The sequence below is a fragment of the Colias eurytheme genome, chromosome 2 (genome assembly GCF_061535395.1).
Source record: "Colias eurytheme isolate Ceu_HAF_F1 chromosome 2, ilColEury1 Martin Lab GWU primary, whole genome shotgun sequence".
NCBI classification, from domain to species: Eukaryota; Metazoa; Arthropoda; class Insecta; order Lepidoptera; family Pieridae; genus Colias; species Colias eurytheme.
Window position 1 is genome coordinate 5,245,904 of NC_142981.1, and position 19,244 is coordinate 5,265,147.

At 32.0% G+C, this 19,244-nt stretch overlaps 3 protein-coding genes across 7 annotated transcripts in view; 2 read left to right on the top strand and 1 right to left on the bottom strand.

Moving 5' to 3' along the window:
- LOC149910320 (uncharacterized) overlaps window positions 1-6,482 on the top strand; it is a 104,219-nt gene extending 97,737 nt beyond the window's left edge. For all 4 annotated transcript variants that reach the window (XM_090112731.1, XM_090112714.1, XM_090112725.1 and 1 more), the window contains one exon: window positions 5,661-6,482. In XM_090112731.1, the coding sequence (XP_089968857.1) occupies window positions 5,661-5,749 (89 nt within the window). In that variant the 3' untranslated portion in view covers window positions 5,750-6,482. The remainder of the gene's footprint in view (window positions 1-5,660) is intronic.
- Window positions 6,483-6,540: 58 nt separating this feature from the next.
- chic (profilin chickadee) lies at window positions 6,541-10,453 on the bottom strand. Its single transcript, XM_090112819.1, has 4 exons — window positions 10,233-10,453; window positions 7,867-8,038; window positions 7,641-7,740; window positions 6,541-7,559 (listed from the first exon to the last, which is right to left on the bottom strand). The coding sequence occupies exons 1-3, from the start codon at window positions 10,341-10,343 to the stop codon at window positions 7,643-7,645; spliced, it is 381 nt and encodes a 126-aa protein (XP_089968945.1). The 5' UTR covers window positions 10,344-10,453; the 3' UTR covers window positions 6,541-7,559; window positions 7,641-7,642.
- A 726-nt stretch (window positions 10,454-11,179) lies between these two features.
- On the top strand, window positions 11,180-17,629 carry eIF4A (eukaryotic translation initiation factor 4A). Of its 2 annotated transcripts, none has more exons than XM_090112421.1 (8): window positions 11,180-11,376; window positions 11,818-12,190; window positions 12,301-12,515; window positions 12,816-12,963; window positions 13,223-13,354; window positions 16,223-16,446; window positions 16,900-17,045; window positions 17,557-17,629. In XM_090112421.1, the coding sequence occupies exons 1-7, from the start codon at window positions 11,354-11,356 to the stop codon at window positions 17,042-17,044; spliced, it is 1,260 nt and encodes a 419-aa protein (XP_089968547.1). In that variant the 5' UTR covers window positions 11,180-11,353; the 3' UTR covers window position 17,045; window positions 17,557-17,629. The 2 variants fall into 2 exon arrangements, 1 of the variants encoding a protein (XP_089968547.1); XR_016457733.1 differs by having other exon boundaries at window positions 11,182-11,376; window positions 16,900-17,106.
- Window positions 17,630-19,244: the final 1,615 nt, after the last annotated feature.

Genomic DNA, 19,244 nt, shown 5'->3' on the forward strand with positions numbered 1-19,244 from the left:
TCTTGGTAGGTACATAGTTACTGCAGTACCTGGTATATACCAAGAACCGCTTTACAAAAAAATTGCAATCGAGATTTGCTTTTAGAAAGAAAGAATCATTTATTCGAATATAAAGAATATAAAGAAATTAAAAAATGCTGCCTTTGAAATCTATGAAAGAAAACTGACAATTATTGAGGGTACCTAATACCACATATGACATAATATATTCAGTATAATCGGTGAATTTTCAAAAAGTAATTGGGTAGTTGTAAAATCGTTCAAATTACTTAATGAGTCATTATTTATTTTTGTACGTGGTCCAGTAGCGCTATCTCGGTATGACCATTGTTTCATAATAACGCTGTCAGTCGAATTAATAACATAGGCCAAACTTAAAACAACTATTGTATCAAAAGGATCATTGGACTCATAAAACCATTGTACTTATAAAACATATTTTATAAATAATAATTATTAACAGACTGCAATTTGACTCAAAAAGAAATGCCTCATGGGCTTTCATTGAATAGCCTGACAATAATAAAAGTAATTTTCAAATGGATGTAAGCAGTTATTAAATGACGTTATAGTATGGCGTTCCCTTGTGAGTCAAAAGGACAGCTGGCTAATTGGTAAGAGTCCATATTATATAGTTTGAAGCACCAAGCTTGCGTCCAGTAATTATTAATTGAAATGGCTCTTTATGATGAGGTGAAGTATTTAGAACAAATACCTGTGAGCAGTATAACATGAAAAACGGTTTTTAATATTATCTTTGTCCCTTGGTCTTGTCTTTATCTTCGGTAATTGAAAATATAATTTTATAATATGTATGTAGTTTACAAAATAGGTTATCTTAATGTACACGATATTAAACTAACCTGTTCTGTCGAAATTTCTTCGTGAATTAATAAATATTCGAAACATTGTTCTTGTAATCTTCATTATACCTAAAATAGTTTCAGTAAAATTCTGCATTATTATATGAGTTGTTGAGTAGATATTTATATGAAAATGCATACAATGTTGATAATATAATTAATAACTTACGAGTTACGGTACAGTACCAAAACTGCAGCGTCATTCGTTTAAATAACCACCAAATAATTTTTAGATACAGTTTCAACTGAAAAAAAGGCTATGCCTAAGTTTATACATCACAAAAGTCTATCGGCTTGCGGGTCAATGACCGACTCGACTTAACGATAACAGTAAAATTGCAATAATCACTTACTAAATAAAGCATCATGAACATTGAAATATGAGCATTATCCAATTTTAACCATTGACCTATAATAAACAAAAAATAATAGAGCGGAATTTTCTTTGCTTTTGCACCACGAAACATCAGTAAAATTTTAATATACAAATAACTAACTACTTTTCACATAATTTTACCTCAGCAACATGGTTTCCCGTTTATTTCTGGCATAACTAGCAACGCCTAGTAAACATTTACACTGCTCCTGCCATTTGGACCTGGTCCAGGAAAATGCCACATGAAATACTTATTGAGATAGTAAACATGTGGTATAGTTTTTCAATTAGATTTTCATTCATTCGAAATCATTTGGCGGTGATGTAAGAATTTATTAATTATTGCTTCTAGGAAATGCCCTTGAATACGATGTAACTTATGTAATATAAATTATAATGTACATATTATATCTTCTACCATCATCAACTAAAATATTTTTTATTTACAAAAAAAACAAAACGAATAGAGAAATTAGCAACGACGCTTGTTTTGTTTTTTAACATGTGATCCACATAAATTTTACCTTTTTGCCCATGTATGTTTATTAAAAATGTATTCAGTTTGAACAATAATTAATGCAGTGCGCTGTAAATTAGTGTTTTTTTTTTTTATTAATAAAAGTTCTCGTTACAAGAAATATATGTATATATAACAGTGATCAATATGTAGTTATAAAAAGATAAGACTGTCAGATAAATAATGCAGTAAAATATTGATAGGAGTAATGACTGACCGCTATTGCTGATGCTATACCTACCTACATTCTCGTCCAAAAGTACATTGAACCCACTTGTCTACAATTAATAATTCATTTTGCAGTAGCGGAAATTTCAGAAATATTTTAATAAAGTTTTAATAGTTATATATTTTTTAATAACGCGCTGAATTCGCAAGTACCTAATCTGAGCAATTCTGGGTAGACATTAATAGATATGCGTCATCTTATTTTAGATGAATCACTCAAAATTATTATTTTCCTGCAATCAATGTGACATACCCTATACGAAAAATGCTTTATCCAAAGAATGTAGTTCGATTTTGACGACCTCATTAGTAAACGAAAGTGAGTCAGCTCTTGATAACAGCCCATGGTCACTTTGAGTTTTGGCTTACTTATCTTAAATATTTTTGTTCTATTGAACGACAAGTATAATTACAACGAAAGATACGAAAATCGAAAGCAAAATTATTTCTCTCATTACAATTTTAGATTAGGTAGTTTACATGTAATGTTTAGTGTTTACGTAATATATGTACCTACTATCATCGAGGTAAGGAGTGAAAGGTTGCCGACGCGAAATAATTTAAATTTCATAAAAGAGACAACGCCTAGACTGCACTTTACAAAGACCAAGAGCTTTACCGATACTGGTTTCAGAAGGAAAATTCCTGAAGAAAAATTCCTAACAGAATCAAATTTTTAAGAACGAACCATAAATTCAGTGAACGGTTTTTATTATATCATCTACCTACTTAACTATCAACTAACTTAAAATATAAAAATGCACAAACATTAATTACTATTTCTTTTATATATGAAATTATATTCTGTTTCATAAATTTTCATATATTAGAATTTAGATTTCATGATTTTAGCTCTTAACATCCATTAGTCTCGATTCTCGCTCGAGGTAATTTGGCTTTCTCTTTAGTTAATTAGTGCACTTCTCTTTTCTCACTTGCCCACAACTCATGTGCTTCTAAGATTTAATTGTCTACATTGAACACACCAAAAACGAAAATTATTGTTGATCTACTCGGCGCTATGTAGAGCAGAAAATATTAAAACTTCTTAACATGTAGCCGATTAGTAAAATTTGTTACTAAGGATATATTTAGAAAGATACTGTAAAATATGACATTTGTTTAATTAGATAGATCGCATACAAATATAAATTCAAATATTTTGAATATGTCCTAGGCTAGGAATTATATCCCAATGTATATTAGCTTAGAATTTATTGGGCAACAATCGAAGAAGTAAGTGAAGTCAAGTAAAGTCCTACACTAATGTGGGTAAAGTAGTAACTAGGTACATGCAACAATCATGTTCCACATAATATTATAACAAAATACAATATCATGTTAGACATTCTATTATTTATTTATTTATTTTTTTAAGAAAATTTTTCATTACTAATTTTTTTATACATACACCTCTATTCATATTTCGTCCGGACTCTAGGATAACGAAAAAACTTTTTTTGTGAATAATCCAGGCATAAGCATTGTTATAAAGCCTGATTTTTACATTCCTGAAGCTGTAAAACACACTGTCATTATTTAAAAAAGCTACTGTATATTATTTTTAGTATGAGTACTTATTAAAACAAACGAATAGTAATTTATTATTCTATATTAAGTATCTAATTAAATTAATCACAGCGACGATACAATTCACGAGTTCAATGTCACTAACATTAAAGCTTTATCGAAATATCAATGTCATGCGATCATTGACCGCTAGGATTATTTGTTTATATAAAAAATATTCTTAACAAAAATTTCTCGTTTCATTTATTCAAATATCGAGTAAGTACAACCATATTAATTAAAATAAAAAATTTAATTGGTTTAACCTGTTTTAACAAAATGGTGAAAAGAAATCGCTATGAAATTATAAGTAATTATTATTCCGTGTTAAAAGTTTAAAACTAACTTTTAATCTTGGTATAGTATGGCTTCAATGTTTGTATAAAATGCGACAGTCTGTCTGGTGAGTTCGCAGCGTATTCTATTGTGGGGAATTATTTAACGGTAAGCTGAGAGCATAGTAGAATATGGAGCCAGGAGGAACAGTCGGTGCGGGAGAGCGGAGGCTGCGGGATCAATACATGGCACCCGGCGCGCCGCGTCGCCATCGCGCGCCGTCGAAAGCGAACGCACCGACCTCGCTGCCCTTCACCGGCGAGTCGACGAACCCTGCACCCCCCACCCTACCGCCCTCCCCTACCCCTGCCAGCCCTATATATCCCTATAAACTTCCCCATCGCGATCTTCGTGACCCGATTAGACACTTAATTGTAATCATTAAATATTTTATCTTAATAATATAATTACAAAAATAATACCTGACTTCAAATTACTAAACAATATTAAAATCCATGTGCCTATTTTAAAAATCTTTTTCGCCAATATTTATCTCCATAATATTATATCAATCACGCAAAAGAAAATTGTTTGAAGTGATAATTTTATAACTAACGCGAACGCCTGACTAGAGAGTAGAGATAAAACTTGTCTTCCTTATGCGATCAATACTGTCTCGTTAGTATTCTGAGAACGAAAGCATTGGCTCCATAGTAGATCCGGTGTCTTCATTTTTTACCTACCATTTGATTGTACTTGCCACATATTACTGCGCGACCCTACAGCATTTAAAAATGTAGAAGTTACATAATATCTAACTTTTGTACAAATTCGCTTGTACACGCTTATATGTATAAGCACAAAATTAAGAATAAGAAATACTTATTTCATTGAAGTATGAACCTAAATGTTCAGATCTAACTAATATAACAAATCAAATCAATATAAGAACTCGATCTTTGCGGGTAGTCTAGGCAATGAACTTGAATGCGATGCGACGGGCCTCCTCTGCGCATGCTATAAATAGATGAGCACACTGTCTGTTTGCTTTTAATACTACAAATCATGATGAATTTCGATTTTTTAAAAACTGTTGCTATGAGTTTCTCTCATTTTACGCCATAGAATTGTGGGAATTTTCCATTGGATAGCCTACTATTAAAATCACAACGCTTAAAGTATATCTACTATAGGTATTTACTAAAAGATTAATATTATTTAATATTTTCATTGAAGAGTTTTGCATGATAATACACCATAATAGTTGATCTTTGTACCGGCATCATATGTCGAGATCATGATGAGGTCTATTTTTGGCAGCACGCAAAACATTTGGGACGCGCGCTGGAAAATATCTTCTAACCGATCTATTCTTAGTTGCCCTACTAACGGCACGCTCTCTTACTTCATCGCAAAAAATCACGTATTTTATATTTATAAATTAATTTTTAATTTTCTCTTCTCTAGCTATTCTCTCGCTATTTTATTGGAATTTTTGGTGCAGAGGGAACTAATAAAACGGTCCTTATAAAAAAAATTGCTATCACAATTATTTTTTAACATTATTCGTATATTAACCTACATATTATTGTAATTAGTTGCTAATTACTAACAAGACCTTACATAGTGACACAAATGCATTTTAGTTAATGGTTATAGTTACGAGTGACCTTATGATACTGCCAAGATCAAACTATACTTATCGCAATACCTACGTTGATTGATGTATCTAATTATAAGTTTCATAGAAGTCTTACCTATTATGGATATTACGTCCTGTCCAAGGTTACATTGTATGATTAAATGTTACTTACTTTCTTTTTTTCTGCAGGTGAAGACCATCCAGGACAGAAGCAACGAAAAGGATTTTTTAGAAATCTTTGGAAGAAATCGCGACATTACTCATTGGAGCATCCGTGATTTCAACAATAAATGCTACTAGGTGGTCATTAAACTAAGGCTCGTGTCCGCTCCGTTCGAACGGCACCATTCTAACCGCGCACAACTACCATTGCAATTTTAATTTATTCAAAGTATATATTAATATATTGTTAATAATATTAAGCGTTAAAATTTTAACTGATAGTATACACGTGTGAATGTGGCTTTTGAATTATTATGGAATGTGTAGTTGTAAGTGGGCTTATGTAGGTACCTAAGTTCCGACACGTATTAATTGTTAAACTAACTGTATAGATGATCATATAAAATCTATTATAATAACAACTCGTAAATTAATTTATTTCTAAGGCAATATACAATTTTTAGGCAACTAAAATTTTCCTTTCTTTAATATAGTACTGTAGAAATGTAGATAATAACCACGTAGAATTTTATGTAAGTCAATGCTTTTGTTTCTAAAAATATGTTCTTTTTATAAAATACCATGATTTATAATAAAATTCACATCGTATACATATTTGTATTTACCACAGTATCGGCACAAATTTTTATAAGTTTAAATATATAATATTTTTGTCGTAGAATTTAGGCTTGTAAAATGAACCTTGTATTGTGTAATTTCTAAGAACCAAAATCTTTTTTGAAGACTACAAGTTTTAACATTTTATACCAATTCTTGTATTTGAGTGTACTTAACTCTATTATTATTGTAGATTTTGTCAAAAGAAAATAAATTATGTTCATTAGCAAAGAGCAGTTTTATTTTTTACGAATTATTCGGTACCTGGGAAAATAATCAAACAAGATGATATAATACAAATCATTTTATTATTAGATAGACACAGTTCCCATCGCTTATCAGAAACAATGTACAAAGCTATAGTAGTAATATCAAATATAAACAATATGCACCCTTCGTTTACTGCAAGCCTTGTTGGAGGATACAGGGTAATAATAATAATTGAGCGCTTCTAGTTACTGCAGCTAAGAGTTAAACAGAATGCAAATGTTTATTTTTCACTACACAAGATTATATTTGCGGAATAATCAAAAAGAAGCATAGCAAAAATTGTTGGCGTGCACAAACTCGCGAGAGACGCCGCCCCGAGACCGCACGCTCACTTCATTATATTATTGAATATACTTTTCACACGATGGTTCCAGTGGGACTAGAGATTTTTCATTAAAAATGTAATATTTTTACTTGGGTTACAGTGTCTTTCATTTCATAACAAGCCCTTACACAAATGCCTATTTGTAATTACATATATAATTATGTTGTATATTGTTACAGTAATTTCATTACGTGGTTATAGTGATTTCTTATCAAGCATCTGTAAGCAAAAACTTAACTCGATTTGCGAACGGCTGTTACACTTTTTTATAATACTAGCTTCATTTATGATGTATTTAAAAATTAATAAAAAGGAATACGCGACATATAAAAATTCATAGGTGTCAGAATGCTTGAAAAGAAATAAAAAAAATCTCTATACATCATACTTTAAGACCCGCTAGCAAAACTGAAATCGCTTCACTGCATCGGTCGATAAAAGCAAATTTTTAAAATATAAATTTAAACCACACTACAGTAACAATTACTCTGTGGAAGCGGTGAGCGTGTAAAAAAGGGTCCAGAATCCGCAAAGTAATTGTATCTGCACACAGTTACTAAGCGCATCAGACACTGATGGCGCCATAATTTATCAAATATCAAAACCAATGAACGATCCTTATCACTTTTATAGAATATACAAAATGCAGTTACTTATTTCCCTGTGGAAAAAATATTATCTTATCGTATTCTTAGATCACGGCGCGCTTCGATCTGCAAAGGAAAAATAAGGTCATTTATCTGGTACACGACAATATATTCAAATGTATTCTAATGAAAAAGTAAATTATATACCTCTAATAACCACAGGTAAGTAAATAGTCTCCTAACTTCTCAACTACGGATGCGGCTTGTTGGGGTTGAATGGGTTCTTCGTAGAGAGAAATTACGATGGCTGTGAACAAAAGTTAAAATCAGTATGGGTCACTATTATCATGCAGGAATGCACTAAGTAACGAAGTTTTCTAAAATGCTGTAGACAAATAAAATTGCAGTTAGTGTTGTGTCCCAGTGAACCCACCTTGCTGCGTTTTCATGCAATGCACGCCGACTTTGCCGAGCTTTGCGCGTATGATGCGGTCTGTGCCACTGAGGTAGATGTACCGCGTGCCCGCTATCGTCACGCCGCCGCTTGTAAGCAGTGATTCATTTTCATAGCCAGCCGCGATTTTTGCAACTTCATCTTTTGATATCTGTTAACAATTGATTTAATTGAATTTTACGTGCGTAATAGTTACCGCCTATTTGATAGGAGTTAAATCTATATATGAAACAATTTGTTTTGTAGTATCTACTATCTATATCATGAATAAGTCACTAAAACATTATCTTTCAAAAGTCAAACTTTTCAGTGAATATTTCAAGTCAATGAATGGTTTATTAAATTTAAGACATCCTGAATTTAAGAAGCAACACAATAATTATCTGTGATCTATCAACGCACAGCCTAAACCACTGAATGTATCAGGCTGAAATTTGGCATGCAGGTAGATGTTAGGATGTAGGCATCCGCTAAGAAAGGATTTCCCGAAAAACGGGGATGCACGTACAAAGTCGTGTGAATAAAGTACACACCCAAAAATAGATGATTGTTTTTTTTTTTATTTTAGATTACATTCTGAAAATAAATTGTTAGGTATTTATTGTTTAAATAATTTAAGTATTTTCACCTTTACAACTACACAATACCTATGAAACAGTGTCAAAAACAAGTAATCCACGCTAGTCAATAAAATATAAGCAATAGCAAATAAATGAATAGGAATTTTGTACTTAATTCAGGTTTCAACACTTGCCATAGTAACATTTATTAATTATGTAGTAGAACATTTAAAATACAATTAACTAAGTTTATAGATCAACTGTTAAAAGTGTAAAGTAAATTCTGAAAAAAAAAAACTGTATTTAGATTTTACATATCTTTAAAACACAAAGGCGAAAAAAGGCCATCATATAATATGTGAGGATATTCATTTCATAAATTACCCATCCCATATGTATTTTTTGTTTAAAAAAATTGCAATACATTGAGATTTTTTTTATATGTATTTGTAATGATGTAGAAAAAAAGGTTATGAAAACATTAAGAAAAATATGTAAATAATCCCTCCATAGGCCATTTGATCAAAGTCAAATTGTTTGATTTAAATTATTCTTAATTTCATTAGTTAGAACTCCTATGACAAAATTGGAAATCAATTAGTTTGGTTTTCTTTATATTTAACTAATTTTTAGAGGAACTTAATAACTCAGGCCACGGAATCACAGACACAATAGAAAATCTGTTGTGTTGTGGACCGATCAGGCTGTTCAGGGCTCAATGGGTTAAATTAAGGAAAAGAAAATTTCAATTTGTCAAAAAAAATAAAAATATTTGTAGCTCCAATTATGTTACATCACTACCGACATGTATAAAACAAAGTTGCTTTCTCTGTCCTTATATCCCTATGTATGCTTAAATCTTTACAACTATGCAATAGATTTTGATGCGGTTTTTTTTAACAAATAGAGTGGTTCTCGAGGAATGTTTTAGTAAATAATTTATTAGGTTTTAGACAAAGCGGACGAAGCGGCGGGCGGAAATCTAGTTAAATTTATAAATGTTTGAATATTTTAAATTGTAGATTTTAAAAATTTATCACATTGCTCGATCCTTATCATCATTATCAAATAATATTTATGGATTACATTAATTTATATACAAGGAGTGGTACTTTTAAAATTGAAATCGATGACATCATCAAGTTTAGCGTCTATTAAATCGATTATTTCTAAGAAGGAAATAAAAAGATTATAAGCATGGAGTAAGTAAATAAGAATATTCATGTTATAATAGAATTGCATATAGTGCACAATAATGAAATTCAACGCAAATAGTTACGATCGGCGATGACTCACGATGGTGTGTTCGTGATAATGGAGGGATGGCGCAGAATAAAAAAACCAAAATACAATTCTTAAACAATTTTGGTATAAAATCAAGTCTCTAGTGTTTAAATCACTAATTACATTTTTAATGTTTTTGTCAATATTAGGCGTCGGCTACGTGTAACTTTGACCTGACTCTTGGCCAAAAGTACCGGCCGGCATTACTAACTCGATAATTAGCGGCTAGGAAGCTCACAAATCGTTATAAAATCTACTAAACTGGTTTTATAATGTTTAGATGTTCATAATACAACAAATTACATTTTCCAAAATTCCATGACATGATAAAAATCATTTTCCAATAGGAACAGGTTGCTACCACATGTCGCCATCTTGTCAACTTGCCGGATTGGTCATTAAACAAATTTAGAAATGAGATTAAATTCACATAATTTTTGTCATTGTCACTAAAAATCTCGTTTTCTTTCACAAAACACAAAGTACTAAAAAATAACTTACGTCGAAGCCTTCCGACTTGGCCCAGACATTTCCATCATGACCGGCAATTGCAGCCTTTGTAACACACCTGGATGCAATTAACTGTTTGTCAACATAATCTTGCCAGCTCATTTTGCTTAAGTTCTTACAAATTAAAACTAAACTTTGCTATAACACAGTCTTATCGCTGCAACGAGCTAACGCTCCACACGAACAAAAAGCACTGCCGTTTCAAAATGGCAGCATGCACATAGACACGACAGGAAGCGCTTTCTACCAACATAACGACAATAACGCTACGTTCATTGCTTTGTAAGTTTGAGAACTAAAAATTTAGTTTTCTCACATTTTGGTCGTTGTCTGTAAAGATAATATAAAAAGATTATAATAAAAAGAAGTTTTATGGAGTTAACAGGAAGAGAACGGAAAAATAACTGTTAACAAATAAAAAAATCAACTTGGAAATATTCACTTTTCAATTCCTGTTATTTTGAATTAACTCCAGAATTGCGTTGTACTAGGTACTGATTATAACGAAATAATTAACGTAAATATTTTTTACAATATAACAATAAAACAAAGTTTTCACACGGGTTATTGTTAGTGATTTATATGTGATGATATAAAATATAATTTCGTATTTATATTTTATACACAATTTACATTAATTGCTTGTGCACGAATGCTTCTTTTAGCTTCTTTTGTATTGCAAATACTTTGCATACAGATAAAATAATGAAAGTAATAGCTATATAAATTTATTTAAAAATTTCCACAAAGTAAATAATTATTCTAAAGTTGCGTTCATTATTTTTACTGGATACTCAATACCAGACAATAAATAACATAGACAAAATGTCACCGATCAATAGTGGCATTTGCTAAAGTGTTGCCTACTAAAAATAAAGTCTCAGTATTTCCGTCGTTTTATTTCCTATTAAATTAGTAATTCGCATCTCTCCGTAATTTACAGTGATATTAAAAAATTCTGTGTTTTAATAATCATTTTAAAATATTAAAATTTTGATCCCTATCCCTAAAAAAGGCGAAAATCGGTTTAAGTATATAACCATAAAAAAAGCTTTTGCTAAACTTAACTTGACCTTGCTAGTTCTTTTCCGTTCAGCTACCGCGATTGGAACATGTCTTATTCACCTGAAAGAAGGTAAGATAAGTTTTATGATTAATTTAAGCAGTGTTTAATGAAATAATAGTGTTTGAGAAGTGTATAAATATCATAAAGTTAAAAATAATATGTGGTATTAGTGGTTCTATAATAGTTATTGTAAAAAATTATTCTCTCCACGGTTGCCGATTGCCAACATGGCGCTGGTAGGAGGAACATTATTACTAATTCGGCTCTGCACGTGTTTTTATGATGAAAACGATTTTTTACTCTCGATTAAGGCTTTTAATGAAGTTATCAAAATTCTGTGTATAAAATGACCGCGTTAGGTTGGTTTCATTAAAAAATTGCGTATAATATGCGTTAGAAATGCCATTTTGACAGTTCTGAAATTTTAATTGATTTTGCTTATTCACTGCATTATATCTTGTAAAAAATACTTTTGATACTTTTAATATGAAACATAATTTCGTTTAACAGATCGGACGATTGGACAGACGACAAAAATGGCCCCGCTAAGGATCAAGGCTATGACGGACCTCCCGGCATGGAGCCCGGTGGAGCTCTCGACACAAATTGGGACGAAGTCGTGGAAAGCTTCGATGACATGAATTTGAAGGAAGAATTGTTGAGAGGAATATATGCTTACGGTTTTGAGAAACCGTCTGCAATTCAACAACGCGCTATAATGCCTTGCATTCAAGGCCGTGATGTTATAGCTCAAGCTCAGTCTGGAACTGGGAAAACAGCTACATTCTCGATTTCAATTCTTCAACAGATTGATACCAGTATTCGTGAGTGTCAAGCTCTTATTTTAGCACCAACTAGAGAGTTGGCTCAACAGATTCAAAAGGTAATCTTTTGTTCTCAAACTCCAATATGTATTAATTCAACTAGATTTAAAACTTATCACATCATAATGAATAAGAATATAATAATGTATAATTGATTATATTATTTTAGGTGGTGATAGCCCTTGGTGATCATTTAAATGCCAAATGCCATGCTTGCATTGGTGGAACCAATGTCCGGGAGGATATGCGTCAACTTGAGAGTGGTGTCCACGTGGTTGTAGGAACCCCCGGTCGTGTATATGATATGATTACTCGTCGAGCTCTGAGGGCCAACACTATCAAGCTCTTTGTACTTGACGAGGCCGATGAAATGTTGTCTAGAGGGTGAGTCATACACTCTGTTAAGTATTTTAAGTTTCCAGTCATGTTTCAATCTCAAATAATAATAATCTTATATATAAAAATGAATTGCAAAATGTGTTGGTAAGTGCATAACTCGAGAACGGCTGAACCGATTTCGATAATCCTTTTTTATTATATTCCTTGAAGTACGAGGGTGGTTCTTATGTAGAGAAAACGTAAACATGTACCACGGGCGAAGCCGGGGTGGACCGCTAGTAAATAATAAAATCTTCTTTATTTGGTTTATATTTAAGTAAATATTTGTTTTATTTTGAATTCCAGTTTCAAAGACCAAATTCATGATGTATTCAAGATGCTTTCTGCTGATGTACAAGTTATTCTGTTATCGGCTACTATGCCTGATGATGTATTGGAAGTGTCTCGGTGTTTCATGAGAGATCCCGTTCGCATTCTTGTGCAAAAGGAAGAGGTAAATTTTAATATTTCATGTTGCATTAATTGTGCTAATCAATTATTGTGGTATAATTGCAAAAGTATTCTATGTTACCTTGAACAGAAACAAGATAATTAAATTACATATCATATTGATCTTTTTAGAGGCCATGTAACTACATTAGTTATGTAATATATAAAGATAAAAAATTATTTTTTGACGAAAGGATATGATTTACTGTACACTTGATTTAAATGTAACAAATTTATTAATTTTATAAACATTTATATTCTAGCTTACCCTGGAAGGTATTAAACAATTCTTTATCTCAATTGACCAAGAAGAGTGGAAGTTGGATACTCTTTGTGACTTGTATGATACACTCTCAATTGCTCAGGCTGTAATTTTCTGCAACACCCGTCGCAAGGTCAGTATATAATAGAGTTAAAAGTTTACCTCTAAATATTTAAATTCAGAGGCAATTCTTAGTTAGTTTAGCTGTTATCAGTAATTTAATTAAATCATTTTTTATAAAACTACTATATATTTATTTTTCATAAGTATTCACAATTTACCTAAGTTCAATATTTTAATTCAAACATTTTTTAATATGCATTACCTTTCAATCCTTTATGGTGATAAAATTAAATATAGCTGCAACATTAGAATTGATAACTTTATTGTTACTAAGCTTGCAGTAAAACGGCTTAGAGGAGGATCATATTTCAAAAATGCATTAGTTCATCACAATTTTTTACAATAAATATGATGTATCATATTTACATTATAAACTTTTCGTTTTATAAACCTTGTCAACCAAGTCAATGGAAATTACTACAGCAACATAAAAGCATTTTTTTTTGTTATAATGTTATATGCTTGCAAATAAAATTGGACTGCAAAAGCTAATGTTTCGTAATTTTAAAGAACATTATTTGCTTTAATAAATTATTGCCTTTGTAATTTGTTAACACTGCATGGATAAAGGCTTTGTATGTGGTTTAAGACCACCTATGGTATCCACCACCTTGATCAAGTTCAGGTTGTCAGTTAACACTTGTTGTTGAAATTCTCATCTCAAATCCCCCATTTAGTGATTAAAGTTCAAATGCCAAACGTCTGAGCTACCACAATCTTTTATAAATTATGCTTAATCTAATATAATAATTTATAAGCTATCAAGAGATGCAATAAATATATTTATTAATTGTTTAAGTCAAATGTCAGCTATGTTTTATATTTATGGGTACAGTAGTAGTTGTCCATTTAAAAGTACAATAATATATCGGGCGAACTTTCTATACTAGTTTAATATAAGGCCCTTTTTTTAAGAAAACAAAATGATGTTATATGTACAAGTTTAATACATTTTTACAAATATGTATGAGATATCTTTCTTAATATATATAAATCTCGTGTCACAATGTTTGTCCTCAATGGACTCCTAAACCACTTAACCGATTGTTATAAAATTCGCACACCATGTGCAGTTCGATCCAATTTGAGAGATAGGATAGGTTTTATCCCGGAAATTCCACGGGAAAGGGAACTATGCGGGGTTTTCTCTGAAAACGCGGGCGAAGCTGCGGGCGGAAAGCTAGTAACTTATATAAGGGGCATTTCACGCCAAGCGGACACAGATTTCAGGGTCAGGTTTCAGATTTCGGTTATATTTTAGTATGTTACACCTGTATATATCCTCGGTATGTATACGAAAAATTTTTGCATTTAGAAGCTTAGTTTTCAAAATACAGGTCTTTGAAGATGTTAGTAAGCGCGAGGTATGGGGGACTTTGAATGTAATTATCAGTTCAAGAAAAGTAATTTTTAAATAAATTGATGACTGAATAATATACCCCATGAAATAAACTTTTTATGCTCATATTTCGAATTTTGAATTTATATTTAAATTCCTTAGAAAAATAAAAATATATTTTTCTTTGTCATTTTTTACAAACTTTGCGTATTTTTAATTTTTTTAAAGATTATTAAATAAATAGCTTATATTATGTTTAAACTTCATGCAAAGTTCTAGAGTGGTCATCGCAGGACTTTAGAAGCTACATGTATTATAATGTCGAAGCGCGGCAATATCCCCATACTAGCGCTTAGTTGGTTAGCGCACCATACTGCAGTATTTATCTCATTATAGTTAGTTAATAACACCGTTTCAGGTTTTAATAAGATTTTATAGTGGTAAATAACAAGCAAGAAAATATTACTTTTGTTTTCTTAAAAAAAAAATATTCAGTAAAGTAATATGACATTTTTACGACTTTGAATACGTATATCTCGTCAATTATTTATTTTAGCATAAAACTTATTCATAAATCTCTAATCAATTTTTAAAGACCTATCTGTTGACACTTCATTTAATTCAAATTTCTAGAATTTATTTTTTGTCCCCGTTTCTATGAATATTGCAGTGCGACGCGCTAGGCGCTAGTATGGGGATATTGCCGCGCTTCGACATTATAATACATGTAGCTTCTAAACTTCTGCGATGACCACTCTAGAACTATGCATGAAGTTTAAGCATAATATAAGCTATTTAATTAATGATCTTTAAAAAAATTAAAAATACGCAAAGTTTGTAAAAATGACAAAGAAAAATATTTTTTTATTTTTCTAAGGAATTTTAATATAAATTCGAAATTCGAAATATGAGCATAAAAAGTTTATTTCATGAGGTATATTATTCAGTCATCAATTTATTTAAAAATTACTTTTCTTGAACTGATAATTACATTCAAAGTCCCCCATACCTCGCGCTTACTGACATCTTCAAAGACCTGTATTTTGAAAACTAAGCTTCTAAATGCAAAAATTTTTCGTATACATACCGAGGATATATACAGGTGTAACATACTAAAATATAACCGAAATCTGAAACCTGACCCTGAAATCTGTGTCCGCTTGGCGTGAAATGCCCCATAACTTACATTTTACAAAATTTAACATTTAAGTGTGCCCTAATATAAATTGACTATAATTGACCGCCTCCTTGGTACAGTGGTTGACGCGTGAGCGTAGCACCGAGGGGTCCTGGGTTCGATTCCCGGTGGAGACGAAGAAAAAAAAATGTCTCGGTCTGGTAGGACACAGAAGGCTGATCACCTACTTGTCCCTAAAGAAAATCGATCAGTGAAACAGATGTATAATGCATCTGCCCCTTACCCCACTAGGGGTGTAAAAGCCCTTCAGGATAACATTGAGAGACACCACACAAAAAAAAAACCCACTAGGGGCCATGCATGAGACTTCACTTTTTTAATATAAAGTGTATTGTCGACAGGTGGACTGGCTCACCGAGTCGATGCACGACCGTGACTTCACCGTGTCCGCCATGCACGGCGACATGGAGCAGCGCGAGCGCGAAGTGATCATGCGCCAGTTCCGCACCGGCTCCTCCCGCGTGCTCATCACCACTGATCTGCTCGCTCGTGGTATTGATGTACAGCAAGTTTCTTGCGTCATCAACTATGATTTGCCAACCAATCGTGAAAATTACATTCACAGGTGTGTAGTGTACCATTCAAAAAAAAAAAATCTTTATTTGGAACATAATAACAAATTGTACATAAACTTAAATTACGATGACATCCGTAAAAGCATACCGCTCCTCCCATAAGCATGATAAATTTTAATTGATAACACACAAATTTTATCAAGTTACAATTTATTGTAATAAATATAATATATATCTATACATTTAAATATCTGTATATTTACTAATACGAAATAAATGACTTCTATCATTACAAAATTGAAAAAAAAGTCGAGAGATAAACTAATACTCAGTAAAAATTTTTAATGAACGGCGAACGTCACGCTGCCGTAGACCCCCTGTCCCCCCTTGTCACATCTTGTCACACTCGCGAAATTCCCCCCCCCCCTTGTATGCGAACGTATTTTATGAACGGCCCCTTTTTTGACTTTATGAAAATGATACTTATTCTTAATTATTTACAGGATTGGTAGAGGTGGTCGTTTCGGTCGTAAGGGAATTGCTATCAACTTCGTGACTGAAAATGACAAGAGAGCGTTAAAAGATATTGAGGAGTTCTACCACACTACTATTACTGAAATGCCCAGCGATGTGGCCAACCTTATCTGAGGTGCCTACGCATTCCGGTTTATACTTTTGTGTCCTGCATTCTATTGCGATATTTATACAGTGTGAGTATTAGGAGCCGCCTTCCAAGTACCGCTGTGCTGATTTTTATTGGAACTCATTTCATTTGGACCGATATTTGTTTTAGTTTATTTAATGAATGCATTATACTATTATAGTCTTATATTATAAGTTTAATATACATTATAGGCGTAAGACCGGCTCGGCCGGATGGCCCCCGTTCCGCGCAGACCTCTCTGCCACTTGCAGAGGGGTCTCATCGGGTACTGGAGAGGCTATTTCAATCACAAAAGTACTAGAAGGAAATAATGTATTGTAACCTCTTTTTTCCAGTTGTACATAATATGGTAACTGTTTTTTGTAATTCAGTAAATAAATATAATTAAACATCTATTGGTATTGTTATTGAAGAGGATTTGTAGCACTCCACTCCCGATCGGAACCTTAATTTCATAAAAATTCTTGTATTGAGCTGTAAAAATTTTTGTTTACAGAAGATCTACCAACTCGCCTGAACACACTTTGGAAACAACTATGTGGAAATAATAAATCAAAATTTCCTCAATATGTTCATTACTTTCTTTTTATGGGCCCTATGTTTTGTCCTTTTTGATATCCCCCCTATTCCCTGTTATTTTGACCCCAGTATGTAATTATATATTGTGGCTCTTGATCTATATCCAAAACCTGTTTTACAACTTTTTTTTTATTGTTTTCTACATGGTTTTTTGTTCATTTCGATTAATTTTATATTTTCAAATAAATTAATTTTAAAATAACATGAAGTTGGTGATTAAGGTTCCTGTATACAATTATTTAGAATAAAATACAATAGTCGTAAATGTTTATTGTGAATTCTCTTTCAACATAATATAATAATAAAACATGTAAGCACACAAGCAAACTTATTGTTTAGTGTATGTCAAGTTTCTAATACTATATGCAATTAATCATAAAATACAATATGTGTACAATTAAAGAATTATACCAATAAAGTAAATATCTTGTATAAATTTATACATATCGGACTTCCTGAAACACATCTACCTAAATAAGAAAATACATTATCCGAACACCTAATTTAGATAGTTCAATATGTTACGTATTGAGTTTTTTTATATATTAGTTACAAATTAACTGCAGATACAGAACTGCCAATCCCAATTTTTTATAGCATAGAAGTACATTTTAATACCTATTTAAATGCATGAGTACTGTCATAAGTAGTAAGTAACAATATACGTCACTACTAGGCATCGCTTATTTTATATTCTAATGACGTCATAACACGAGCCGATCTTTCATCCTTCTGTTTCCTGATAAGGCCACTATCTAAAAATTATCTCTTCAGTTGAACCATAATACATATATAAACTAATATTATAAAGCTGAAGAGCTTGTTTGTTTGTTTGAACGCGCTAATCTCGGGAACTACTGGTCCGATTTGAAAAATTCTTTCGGTGTTAGATAGCTCATTTATCGAGGAAGGCTATAGGCTATATACCATCACGCTACGACCAACAGGAGAGGAGCCACGGGGGTGAAACCGCGCGGAGCGGCTAGTTATGAATAAGCGTAGTAAGAGTAAGCGGGTTTATTATAACTTGGCATTCTATGATTGGACAGCCTAAAATACATACAAAAATGATCATGAATATTGCCCATGTGTAAAACATGAAGCAAATAGTCATCATTTGTGTTAGAAAATTGTATTTTCTTACGAATTGTATTTCCAGAAAAAATTCCACCCCTTGCCTCCCCATCTATCCAAGATATAATACTAGTCGCACCTTTTGACCCATAAGTTAAACTTCATTCTATACAGGTGGTGGTGGTATACACTATTCTGTCTGTTTTTAATATTGAAATAACATGGAAATAACCGATTTTACTAACACTACAATCTACATATACCAAAATAGTAATTTTAACAATTTTTGTCTGTTCCGGCTAATCTCAGGAACGGCTGGACCGATTTTGACGGGAATTTCATTGTCAGATAGCTGTTGTTATAATAACTTAGGCTATTTTTTATACCGATATTCCCACAGGAACATTAGGATTAAAAGGGAAAAACTCATTCAAGAAATACTTTACCGATGTTATTCTTTCACCGTTGGATATGTCTACGTCGTTGTTTACCCAGTGCAATAAGCTTTGTATGTAGGTACCATGGGCGACA

Bases quoted from the DNA above. Each gene is read 5' to 3' on its own strand.
- chic (XM_090112819.1), bottom strand. From the start codon at position 10,343: ATGAGCTGGCAAGATTATGTTGACAAACAGTTAATTGCATCCAGGTGT. The intron at 8,039-10,232 runs GTAAGTTATTTT...AATTGTTAACAG, and splicing joins CCAAGTCGGAAGGCTTCGAC to ATATCAAAAGATGAAGTTGC. The intron at 7,741-7,866 runs GTGGGTTCACTG...TTTTGTTCACAG, and splicing joins TTGCATGAAAACGCAGCAAG to CCATCGTAATTTCTCTCTAC.
- eIF4A (XM_090112421.1), top strand. From the start codon at position 11,354: ATGTCTTATTCACCTGAAAGAAG. The intron at 12,516-12,815 runs GTGAGTCATACA...TTTGAATTCCAG, and splicing joins GATGAAATGTTGTCTAGAGG to TTTCAAAGACCAAATTCATG. The intron at 13,355-16,222 runs GTCAGTATATAA...TATTGTCGACAG, and splicing joins TCTGCAACACCCGTCGCAAG to GTGGACTGGCTCACCGAGTC.